General features: G+C 48.6%; 1 protein-coding gene across 1 annotated transcript in view; it reads right to left on the bottom strand.

The window, feature by feature from the left end:
* Positions 1-6,713: 6,713 nt before the first annotated feature.
* The window catches only part of LOC117968702 (small integral membrane protein 35-like), a 9,654-nt gene continuing 3,861 nt past the window's right edge, over positions 6,714-12,506 (bottom strand). Inside the window, exons 2-5 of the mRNA XM_059009592.1 lie at positions 9,311-9,424; positions 9,097-9,130; positions 7,872-8,002; positions 6,714-7,200 (exon numbers count right to left, since the gene is read on the bottom strand). Coding sequence (XP_058865575.1) covers positions 7,187-7,200; positions 7,872-8,002; positions 9,097-9,130; positions 9,311-9,424 — 293 coding nt within the window. The 3' untranslated portion in view covers positions 6,714-7,186. The remainder of the gene's footprint in view (positions 7,201-7,871; positions 8,003-9,096; positions 9,131-9,310; positions 9,425-12,506) is intronic.

The raw sequence follows: 12,506 nt of genomic DNA, 5'->3' as shown, positions 1-12,506 counted from the left end.
GACAATGTCAACCCAGGGGACTTTTTTGACCTGAATAAAGAAACAAGGACCAGGGGTCACAAATGGAGATTAGATAAAGGGGCATTCAGAACAGAAAATAGGAGGCACTTTTTTTACACAGAGAATTGTGTGAGTCTGGAACCAACTCCCCAGTAATGTTCTTGAAGCTGACACCCTGGGATCCTTCAAGAAGCTGCTTGATGAGATTCTGGGATCAATAAGCTACTAACAACCAAACGAGCAGGATGGGCTGAATGGCCTCCTCTCGTTTGTAAACTTTCTTATGTTCGTCTGTTCTTATTGCTACTGTCTGTCTGCATTGCCTTTGCAGTGCCCTGTGGCAGTGTAGAAGCCCTGCTGGTGTAAATAGTGTGTGTGGGACTGTAAGGTTGGCAGGGACGGGGTTAATTCTGCCCCTGCCAGCAATCACAGGTGTTGCCATTCCCCAATGAGGTAATTGAAGCTAATTGGGGAGTGGCCATATATATAAGGAGCCAGAAATCCTTTGTTTGTTGGAGGGAGTTTGGGCTTGTGTGCTGTGTGCTGTGTGCTGTGTGCTGTGTGCTGTGTGCTGTGTGCTGTGTGCTGTGTGCTGTGTGCTGTGTGCTGTGTGCTGTGTGCTGTGTGCAGTGTGCAGTGTGCAGTGTGCAGTGTGCAGTGTGCAGTGTGCAGTGTGCTGTGTGCTTGTGTGCTGTGTGCTGTGTGCAGTGTGCTGTGTGCAGTGTGCTGTGTGCTGTGTGCTGGTGTGCAGTGGTGAAGGCGAATGCTCAGCCTACAGGCACTGATTGTATAGTTTTGTTTAACCTTGTATTTTGGCCCTTGTGCCTGTTTATTTGTTGCTGTTTGTTCTGTTTTGTTAATAGATGTGCACATCAGCATTTAAAACAGCTTCCTGTCTCTGAGTCTAATTCCTGCTGCTAGCCAGCCTGTGCGGTGATGCTACCGTGTCACATGCCCCTGCCTGCACTGCATTAACTCCAAAGATCTCCTGGTGATTCCTGATAGGGGTTACTGCAGTACAGCACAGTAACTGCACACCACAGTCCAGTAAAGCAGAGTAAAGACATGGGCCAGCCTAGTGAATACTGTGCAGATGTGTGGTGCACATGGTAAAAACAGGGGGCTTCAAAATGACCTGCTAAACCTGTGAAAGGGTTCATGAATAAAGCTGTTCAGCTTATCCGATGTTATGGTGTGTAAAATTAAACCCGTTTCTATGAACCGCTTGCGCATTTCAAATAAGAATTTACAAGAAAGGAGATCCAGGACTTGCTTTGTGGGTTTGGAAGAGAATCTGAAACCAGCTCGCTGTCCCACACAAAGTGCTGAATTCTAATTACAGTTTCCACACGTGGTCAAAGCGTGAGGAGAAACTGCTGAACACAGAACAGAAAGAGCACACAAACAAATTGATTTATAACACGAGAGAGGCACTACTCAGAAACACCCCTGTGAGGGGCTGCTATCGAAAATCTGTCCTGTTATATCAGATTCACTGTGAGGGGCTGCTATTGAAAATCTGTCCTGTTATATCAGATTCACTGTGAGGGGCTGCTATTGAAAATCTGTCCTGTTATATCAGATTCACTGTGAGGAGCTGCTATTGAAAATCAGCCCTGTTATATCAGATTTGCTGTGAGGGGCTGCTATTGAAAATCTGTCCTGTTATATCAGATTCACTGTGAGGGGCTGCTATTGAAAATCTGTCCTGTTATATCAGATTTACTGTGAGGGGCTGCTATTGAAAATCTGTCCTGTTATATCAGATTTACTGTGAGGGGCTGCTATTGAAAATCTGTCCTGTTATATCAGATTTACTGTGAGGGGCTGCTATTGAAAATCTGTCCTGTTATATCAGATTCACTGTGAAGGGCTGCTATCGAAAATCTGTCCTGTTATATCAGATTTACTGTGAGGGGCTGCTATTGAAAATCTGTCCTGTTATATCAGATTCACTGTGAGGGGCTGCTATTGAAAATCTGTCCTGTTATATCAGATTCACTGTGAGGGGCTGCTATTGAAAATCTGTCCTGTTATATCAGATTCACTGTGAGGGGCTGCTATTGAAAATCTGTCCTGTTATATCAGATTTACTGTGAGGGGCTGCTATTGAAAATCTGTCCTGTTATATCAGATTCACTGTGAGGGGCTGCTATTGAAAATCTGTCCTGTTATATCAGATTCACTGTGAGGGGCTGCTATTGAAAATCAGCCCTGTTATATCAGATTCACTTTTGCTTTCGGGGTCTGGACTCTTTTTTGTTTAATGGGAAAGTTCTGTGTGAAAATAAACTGAATCACTGAAATGTTTTCGAGAATATCCGAGTGAATATGAGAAACACTTCACACTGCGTGACATTTACTAAGTTCACACCTCCTTTGTTTGAGCACCTAGAGTGAGCTGGCTCCAGACCACAGCCACAGACCCTGCCTTGCTGTTCTTCATGTGGGTGGGAGGGAGGGGGTGCTGTGGTCTGTGGTTGAGCTGGGACTCAAAGCCTCAAAGAAGCAAGAGAACTGAATGCAACCAGAGACATGATTGCCATTTGAAGCAGGGAAACAAACGTTTTTCCACGTTGTGCATTAGTCTGATGGACAGGTCTTTCCCTGCTATCTGTAGACTGCAGGTATCGGAGCGCCCCCTGTCTGTGCTGGGGGGAGCGTGCGGTCCAGCATGGAGGAAAGGGAGATCTGTACTACAGCATGGTCTCTTCTGTTTCTTTTCAAAACCAAGATAATGAATAAAGATTATGAAGAGGCGCCCCAGTGCACTGAAAAGGGGGAGGGGCTGTGAAAACACCAGCAGAGCCAATTAAAGAGAGGCCAGCGGACTGGCAAAGTTTAACAGCATGATCTGTTCTCTGAAGCATGTGCAAAGTGCAACGTTTTCAGAGAGGAATAAAATGCATCGGTAGAACTTTTATTATTATTTATTATTATTAGTTTATTTAGCAGATGCCTTTATCCAAGGCGACTTACAGAGACTAGGGTGTGTGAACTATGCATCAGCTGCAGAGTCACTTACAACTACGTCTCACCCGAAAGACGGAGCACAAGGAGGTTGAATGACTGGCTCAGGGTCACACAGTGAGTCAGTGATTTGAACCGGGGACCTCCTGGTTACAAGCCCTTTTCTCTTTTTTGTGCTTGTTTGTAATTACACTGTATTTACACATGTGGTTGTGTATTTACATTGTAATTACTTGGTAAACACACGTGCAAACATAATGCATTCAGAGTAGTTTGAGACACTTCATGCAAAGTGTTAGCAATCATTTTAACAGAGTTAAACTAGGAGAAATCCCACTCAACTGCTCCTCCCTTTCTGCAGCGTTTCTTTGCTGATTTTGATGGAGTTTTTAACTCAGCAAATATCAGATAATGTTATCTAAAAGTGTGGTTTGTTACAAATTGTCCAGTCCACGCACCCTCACTGACACACTGTTACAGTGTCCAGTCCACGCACCCTCCCTGACACACTGTTACAGTGTCCAGTCCACGCACCCTCCCTGACACACTGTTACAGTGTCCAGTCCACGCACCCTCCATGACACACTGTTACAGTGTCCAGTCCACGCACCCTCCCTGACACACTGTTACAGTGTCCAGTCCACGCACCCTCCCCGACACACTGTTACAGTGTCCAGTCCACGCACCCTCCCTGACACACTGTTACAGTGTCCAGTCCACGCACCCTCCCTGACACACTGTTACAGTGTCCAGTCCACGCACCCTCCCTGACACACTGTTACAGTGTCCAGTCCACGCACCCTCCCTGACACACTGTTACAGTGTCCAGTCCACGCACCCTCCCCGACACACTGTTATAGTGTCCAGTGCACGCACCCTCCCTGACACACTGTTACAGTGTCCAGTCCACGCACCCTCCCTGACACACTGTTACAGTGTCCAGTCTACACACCCTCCCCGACACACTGTTACAGTGTCCAGTCCACGCACCCTCCCTGACACACTGTTACAGTGTCCAGTCCACGCACCCTCCCTGACACACTGTTACAGTGTCCAGTCCACGCACCCTCCCTGACACACTGTTACAGTGTCCAGTCCACGCACCCTCCCTGACACACTGTTACAGTGTCCAGTCCACGCACCCTCCCTGACACACTGTTAAGGTGTCCAGTCCACGCTCCCTCCCTGACACACTGTTACAGTGTCCAGTCCACGCACCCTCCCTGACACACTGTTACAGTGTCCAGTCCACGCACCCTCCCTGGCACACTGTTACAGTGTCCAGTCCACGCACCCTCCCTGACACACTGTTACAGTGTCCAGTCCACGCACCCTCCCTGACACACTGTTACAGTGTCCAGTCCACGCACCCTCCCTGACACACTGTTACAGTGTCCATTCCACGCACCCTCCCTGACACACTGTTACAGTGTCCAGTCCACGCACCCTCCCTGACACACTGTTACAGTGTCCAGTCCACGCACCCTCCCTGACACACTGTTACAGTGTCCAGTCTACACACCCTCCCTGACACACTGTTACAGTGTCCAGTCCACGCACCCTCCCTGACACACTGTTACAAAGTGTCCAGTCCACGCACCCTCCCTGACACACTGTTACAGTGTCCAGTCCACGCACCCTCCCTGACACACTGTTACAGTGTCCAGTCCACGCACCCTCCCTGACACACTGTTACAGTGTCCAGTCCACGCACCCTCCCTGACACACTGTTACAGTGTCCAGTCCACGCACCCTCCCTGACACACTATTACAGTGTCCAGTCCACGCACCCTCCCTGGCACACTGTTACAGTGTCCAGTCCACGCACCCTCCCTGGCACACTGTTACAGTGTCCAGTCCACGCACCCTCCCTGACACACTGTTACAGTGTCCAGTCCACGCACCCTCCCTGACACACTGTTACAGTGTCCAGTCCACGCATCCTCCCCGACACACTGTTACAGTGTCCAGTCCACGCACCCTCCCCGACACACTGTTACAGTGTCCAGTCCACGCACCCTCCCTGACACACTGTTACAGTGTCCAGTCTACACACCCTCCCCGACACACTGTTACAGTGTCCAGTCCACGCACCCTCCCTGACACACTGTTACAGTGTCCAGTCCACGCACCCTCCCTGACACACTGTTACAGTGTCCAGTCCACGCACCCTCCCTGACACACTGTTACAGTGTCCAGTCCACGCACCCTCCCTGACACACTGTTACAGTGTCCAGTCCACGCACCCTCCCTGACACACTGTTACAGTGTCCAGTCCACGCACCCTCCCTGACACACTGTTACAGTGTCCAGTCCACGCATCCTCCCCGACACACTGTTACAGTGTCCAGTCCACGCACCCTCCCTGACACACTGTTACAGTGTCCAGTCCACGCACCCTCCCTGACACACTGTTACAGTGTCCAGTCTACACACCCTCCCCGACACACTGTTACAGTGTCCAGTCCACGCACCCTCCCTGACACACTGTTACAGTGTCCAGTCCACGCACCCTCCCTGACACACTGTTACAGTGTCCAGTCCACGCACCCTCCCTGACACACTGTTACAGTGTCCAGTCCACGCACCCTCCCTGACACACTGTTACAGTGTCCAGTCCACGCACCCTCCCTGACACACTGTTAAGGTGTCCAGTCCACGCTCCCTCCCTGACACACTGTTACAGTGTCCAGTCCACGCACCCTCCCTGACACACTGTTACAGTGTCCAGTCCACGCACCCTCCCTGGCACACTGTTACAGTGTCCAGTCCACGCACCCTCCCTGACACACTGTTACAGTGTCCAGTCCACGCACCCTCCCTGACACACTGTTACAGTGTCCAGTCCACGCACCCTCCCTGACACACTGTTACAGTGTCCATTCCACGCACCCTCCCTGACACACTGTTACAGTGTCCAGTCCACGCACCCTCCCTGACACACTGTTACAGTGTCCAGTCCACGCACCCTCCCTGACACACTGTTACAGTGTCCAGTCTACACACCCTCCCTGACACACTGTTACAGTGTCCAGTCCACGCACCCTCCCTGACACACTGTTACAAAGTGTCCAGTCCACGCACCCTCCCTGACACACTGTTACAGTGTCCAGTCCACGCACCCTCCCTGACACACTGTTACAGTGTCCAGTCCACGCACCCTCCCTGACACACTGTTACAGTGTCCAGTCCACGCACCCTCCCTGACACACAGAGTGACTCTGCTCTGTGTGTTCACTCCTCTCACTCTTCAGTCCAGGTTCTGCTGTTGCTCGCTCACGTCATGCAGCATTTCAAACTCAATAACAAGCACTTGTGGTTTCTGTTTCCGTCCCGAGATCATTCATGTCATGAAACATGTTTTATATTTTGTGTTAGGAAATGGAAATGTTACAAACCGACAGACCTGACCTCAAAGCTTATAACCGTCAACAACAGTCTGGTTTGGTTCATTCGCTGGCAATTAAAAATGTGGTGTTGATTACACTGTTCTTGTTAAAGTGACTACTGGAGTCTGGGAAAGATTCTAGGAGATTTAGCAAAACAGACTTTGGAAACAAAATCATAAGTTTCAATGCAGCGTCTTAGACTTAGTCTCAGGAATCCATACGCTGAGCATTCATATTTAACAGCAACTGTTTCTATACAAAGAATACGACGAAAAGCACCAAGACCCTAACATAGTATAAGACACGAGTTTGTTTAGATTCAGTAGCATTGTTTTATTTTGTATTCAGGCGCACCCTGGTGGAATAAAGACAGGACAAGCCCTTTTTTTTCTCTTACAAAGCTTTAATTATACAGGTTATATTTTTAATGCTGTCACCCTCTCTCACAAATAAAAAAGTCACAAATTGAAAAGCATTTAAAACAGCAGAGCTGAGACCTCCCAGGAGGGGTGGGGTTGAGAGCTCCCCTCTTCGAATGACCGAGACAACCAGGAGGCAACGAGAGCCCTGCAGCTGCAGGAACAGCTCCTATCAGTCAGCCTGCAGAGCACAGAGTTCCCGGGCATTTCAAAACAAGACCCTCCCCCTGATCTATGGACCCCGCAGTGATGCTAGCTTCACAAACACCACAGAAGAGATGGATTAAGTTTGGTGAAGCGTCTTGACTAGAAGTCTCTCTCAGTGTCTTCAGTGGCGCAGTCCTCAGGAGTTGTGTTACAGACTCCATGCACATTGCAGACCCTCAGAGTCCCCCCGCAGAGTCACTTCTACGACACGTCACCTGCACACCAACCAGCAGGGGGCAGACGTTAGACAGCTCAGGGCATACTGCAGGGTAAATATGCATGGCCATTTTGCCTTCCCCTCCCACATGTTTCCCATGGTTTATATATTTACCATAGTTGTTATTAATATAAGTTTTAGCATACCTCTCTGGGTCTTACAATGCTGACCTGTGCTTTACACTTGGCTATGGTTTTACTATGGGACACTTTTATAAGGGGAGTCCCTATTGTACATTAGAAGCCATCTCACTAAATATAATAAGTAATAAAAGCACAGCAAAGTGAACACAGCCAGATACAAGCACAGCAAAGTGAACACAGCCAGATACAAGCACAGCAAAGTGAACACAGCAAAATGCGATTGTAAGTCGCCCTGGATAAGGGCGTCTGCTAAGAAATAAATAATAATAATAATAATAATACAAGCACAGCAAAGTGAGCAAGTTCACTTGTTATAAACCAGCTAACCAGCTGCGAGGAGTCTTTTCAGAAGCGCAGTTTAGGAAGGTCGTTCGTCAGTAAGCTTGCTATGTTGAGAACGATCTCAGCAGACTCAGTAAGAGAGGATAACGAAAATATCAGATAGGTATCGTGTGATTGTTGTTATTATTAATAGGCATGCCGTTTGTGAGCTCTGGGGAGCCCTGGGGCAGAGTATGAGGGTCACCTGGACTCCGGTCAGGGTCCCACGCCTCCTCCACCATGCTCCTGTAGTTCACCCTCCCGCTGCCAGCCGTCGCATCACCCAGTGAGCTGCTGATTGTGAAAGGAGGGGCCAGCTCCACATCCATCGACCTCCTGCAGCAGAGCACACACACAGCAAAGTGAACACAGCAAAGTACAAGCACAGCAAAGTGAACACAGCAAAATACAAGCACAGCAAAGTGAACACAGCAAAGTACAAGCACAGCAAAGTGAACACAGCAAAATACAAGCACAGCAAAGTGAACACAGCAAAATACAAGCACAGCAAAGTGAACACAGCAAAATACAAGCACAGCAAAGTGAACACAGCAAAATACAAGCACAGCAAAGTGAACACAGCAAAATACAAGCACAGCAAAGTGAACACAGCAAAATACAAGCACAGCAAAGTGAACACAGCAAAATACAAGCACAGCAAAGTGAACACAGCAAAGTACAAGCACAGCAAAGTGAACACAGCAAAATACAAGCACAGCAAAGTGAACACAGCAAAATACAAGCACAGCAAAGTGAACACAGCAAAATACAAGCACAGCAAAATGAACACAGCAAAATACAAGCACAGCAAAGTGAACACAGCAAAATACAAGCACAGCAAAGTGAACACAGCAAAATACAAGCACAGCAAAGTGAACACAGCAAAATACAAGCACAGCAAAGTGAACACAGCAAAATACAAGCACAGCAAAGTGAACACAGCAAAGTACAAGCACAGCAAAGTGAACACAGCAAAATACAAGCACAGCAAAGTGAACACAGCAAAATACAAGCACAGCAAAGTGAACACAGCAAAATACAAGCACAGCAAAGTGAACACAGCAAAATACAAGCACAGGAAAGTGAACACAGCAAAATACAAGCACAGCAAAGTGAACACAGCAAAATACAAGCACAGCAAAATGAACACAGCAAAATACAAGCACAGCAAAGTGAACACAGCAAAATACAAGCACAGCAAAGTGAACACAGCAAAATACAAGCACAGCAAAGTGAACACAGCAAAATACAAACACAGCAAAGTGAACACAGCAAAATACAAGCACAGCAAAGTGAACACAGCAAAATACAAGCACAGCAAAGTGAACACAGCCAGATACACAGGCACCGCAGCAGACAGCATCACTGCACAGCAGACAGCATCACTGCACAGCAGACAGCATCACTGCACAGCAGATATGTTCACTTACTTTAGGGACTTCAAGCCGGAGAGCCGGTCTGACACTGATAAAAGCAAAAAAGAAAACATATACTGTGAAAATCCATGTGGTAGCAAAGTAGTAAATCTGTAGTAAACAAGTCCTTACTGGAATAGTAAGAGGATTGTAAAGCTGTAGTAAACCAGTCCCTACTGGAATAATAAGAGGATTGTAAAGCTGTAGTAAAACAATAGAGGTGACCTACTCCTGGGTCCGAAGCCGTTCTTGTAGCAGCTGTAGAAGAGCAGGCACAGCAGCACGACCACGATGAGAGACAAACACACAGCGATGATGATCCCGACTACGCCAACCGAGCGCACTGCAATACAGGAGAGAGGGGTTAGAACAGCAATACAGAGAGAGAGAGGGGGGTTAGAACAGCAATACAGAGAGAGAGAGGGGTTAGAACAGCAATACAGAGAGAGAGAGGGGTTAGAACAGCAATACAGAGAGAGAGAGGGGGGTTAGAACAGCAATACAGAGAGAGAGAGGGGTTAGAACAGCAATACAGAGAGAGAGAGGGGTTAGAACAGCAATACAGAGAGAGAGAGGGGGGTTAGAACAGCAATACAGAGAGAGAGAGGGGTTAGAACAGCAATACAGAGAGAGAGAGGGGGGTTAGAACAGCAATACAGAGAGAGAGGGGTTAGAACAGCAATACAGAGAGAGAGAGGGGTTAGAACAGCAATACAGAGAGAGAGGGGGGTTAGAACAGCAATACAGAGAGAGAGGGGGGTTAGAACAGCAATACAGAGAGGGGGGTAGAACAGCAATACAGAGAGAGAGAGGGGTTAGAACAGCAATACAGAGAGAGAGAGGGGTTAGAACAGCAATACAGAGAGAGGGGGGTTAGAACAGCAATACAGAGAGAGAGGGGGGTTAGAACAGCAATACAGAGAGAGAGAGGGATAGAACAGCAATACAGAGAGAGAGAGGGGTTAGAACAGCAATACAGAGAGAGAGAGGGGTTAGAACAGCAATACAGAGAGAGAGGGTAGAACAGCAATACAGAGAGAGGGGGATAGAACAGCAATGCAGAGAGAGGGGTTAGAACAGCAATACAGAGAGAGAGGGGTTAGAACAGCAATACAGAGAGAGAGGGGTTAGAACAGCAATACAGAGAGAGAGAGGGGGGTTAGAACAGCAATACAGAGAGAGAGAGGTTAGAACAGCAATACAGAAAGAGGGGGGTTAGAACAGCAATACAGAGAGAGAGAGGGGTTAGAACAGCAATACAGAGAGAGAGAGGGGTTAGAACAGCAATACAGAGAGAGAGAGGGGTTAGAACAGCAATACAGAGAGAGAGAGGGGTTAGAACAGCAATACAGAGAGAGAGGGTAGAACAGCAATACAGAGAGAGGGGGATAGAACAGCAATGCAGAGAGAGAGAGGTTAGAACAGCAATACAGAGAAAGAGAGGGGTTAGAACAGCAATACAGAGAGAGAGAGGGGTTAGAACAGCAATACAGAGAGAGAGGGTAGAACAGCAATACAGAGAGAGAGAGGGGGGTTAGAACAGCAATACAGAGAGAGAGAGGTTAGAACAGCAATACAGAAAGAGGGGGGTTAGAACAGCAATACAGAGAGAGAGAGGGGTTAGAACAGCAATACAGAGAGAGAGAGGGGTTAGAACAGCAATACAGAGAGAGAGAGAGGGGTTAGAACAGCAATACAGAGAGAGAGGGGTTAGAACAGCAATACAGAGAGAGAGAGGGGGGTTAGAACAGCAATACAGAGAGAGAGAGGTTAGAACAGCAATACAGAAAGAGGGGGGTTAGAACAGCAATACAGAGAGAGAGAGGGGTTAGAACAGCAATACAGAGAGAGAGAGGGGTTAGAACAGCAATACAGAGAGAGAGAGGGGTTAGAACAGCAATACAGAGAGAGAGGGGTTAGAACAGCAATACAGAGAGAGAGAGGGATAGAACAGCAATACAGAGAGAGAGGGGTTAGAACAGCAATACAGAGAGAGAGAGGGGTTAGAACAGCAATACAGAGAGAGAGAGAGGGGGGTTAGAACAGCAATACAGAGAGAGAGAGGGGGATAGAACAGCAATACAGAGAGAGAGAGGGGTTAACAGCAATACAGAGAGAGAGAGGGGTTAGAACAGCAATACAGAGAGAGAGAGGGGTTAGAACAGCAATACAAAGAGAGAGAGGGGTTAGAACAGCAATACAGAGAGAGAGAGGGGTTAGAACAGCAATACAGAGAGAGAGAGAGGGGTTAGAACAGCAATACAGAGAGAGAGAGGGGTTAGAACAGCAATACAGAGAGAGAGGGGTTAGAACAGCAATACAGAGAGAGAGAGAGGGGTTAGAACAGCAATACAGAGAGAGGGGTTAGAACAGCAATACAGAGAGAGAGGGGTTAGAACAGCAATACAGAGAGAGAGGGGTTAGAACAGCAATACAGAGAGAGAGGGGGGTAGAACAGCAATACGGAGAGAGAGAGGGGGTAGAACAGCAAGGAGACAGGAGCAGGGTCTATAGAGAGGGAGAGGGGGTAGAACAGCAAGGAGACAGGAGAAGGGTCTATAGAGAGGGAGAGGGGGTAGAACAGCAAGGAGACAGGAACAGGGTCTATAGAGAGGGAGAGGGGGTAGAACAGCAAGGAGACAGGAGCAGGGTCTATAGAGAGGGAGAGGGGGTAGAACAGCAAGGAGACAGGAGCAGGGTCTATAGAGAGGGAGAGGGGGTAGAACAGCAAGGAGACAGGAGCAGGGTCTATAGAGAGGGAGAGGGGGTAGAACAGCAAGGAGACAGGAGCAGGGTCTATAGAGAGGGAGAGGGGGTAGAGCAGCAAGGAGACAGGAGCAGGGTGTATAGAGAGGGAGAGGGGGGGGTAGAACAGCAAGGAGACAGGAGCAGGGTGTATAGAGAGGGAGAGGGGGTAGAACAGCAAGGAGACAGGAGCAGGGTCTATAGGGAGGGAGAGGGGGTGGAACAGCAAGGAGACAGGAGCAGGGTCTATAGAGAGGGAGAGGGGGTGGAACAGCAAGGAGACAGGAGCAGGGTCTATAGAGAGGGAGAGGGGTAGAACAGCAAGGAGACAGGAGCAGGGTCTATAGAGAGGGAGAGGGGGGGTAGAACAGGAAGGAGACAGGAGCAGGGTCTATAGAGAGGGAGAGGGGGTAGAACAGCAAGGAGACAGGAGCAGGGTCTATAGAGAGGGAGAGGGGGTAGAACAGCAAGGAGACAGGAGCAGGGTCTATAGAGAGGGAGAGGGGGGGTAGAACAGCAAGGAGACAGGAGCAGGGTCTATAGAGAGGGAGAGGGGGTAGAACAGCAAGGAGATAGGAGCAGGGTCTATAGAGAGGGAGAGGGGGTAGAACAGCAAGGAGACAGGAGCATGGTCTATAGGGAGGGAGAGGGGGTAGAACAGCAAGGAGACAGGAGCAGGG

The sequence above is a fragment of the Acipenser ruthenus genome, chromosome 39 (genome assembly GCF_902713425.1).
Source record: "Acipenser ruthenus chromosome 39, fAciRut3.2 maternal haplotype, whole genome shotgun sequence".
NCBI lineage: Eukaryota > Metazoa > Chordata > Actinopteri > Acipenseriformes > Acipenseridae > Acipenser > Acipenser ruthenus.
This window is presented reverse-complemented; position numbering and strand designations above follow the sequence as displayed.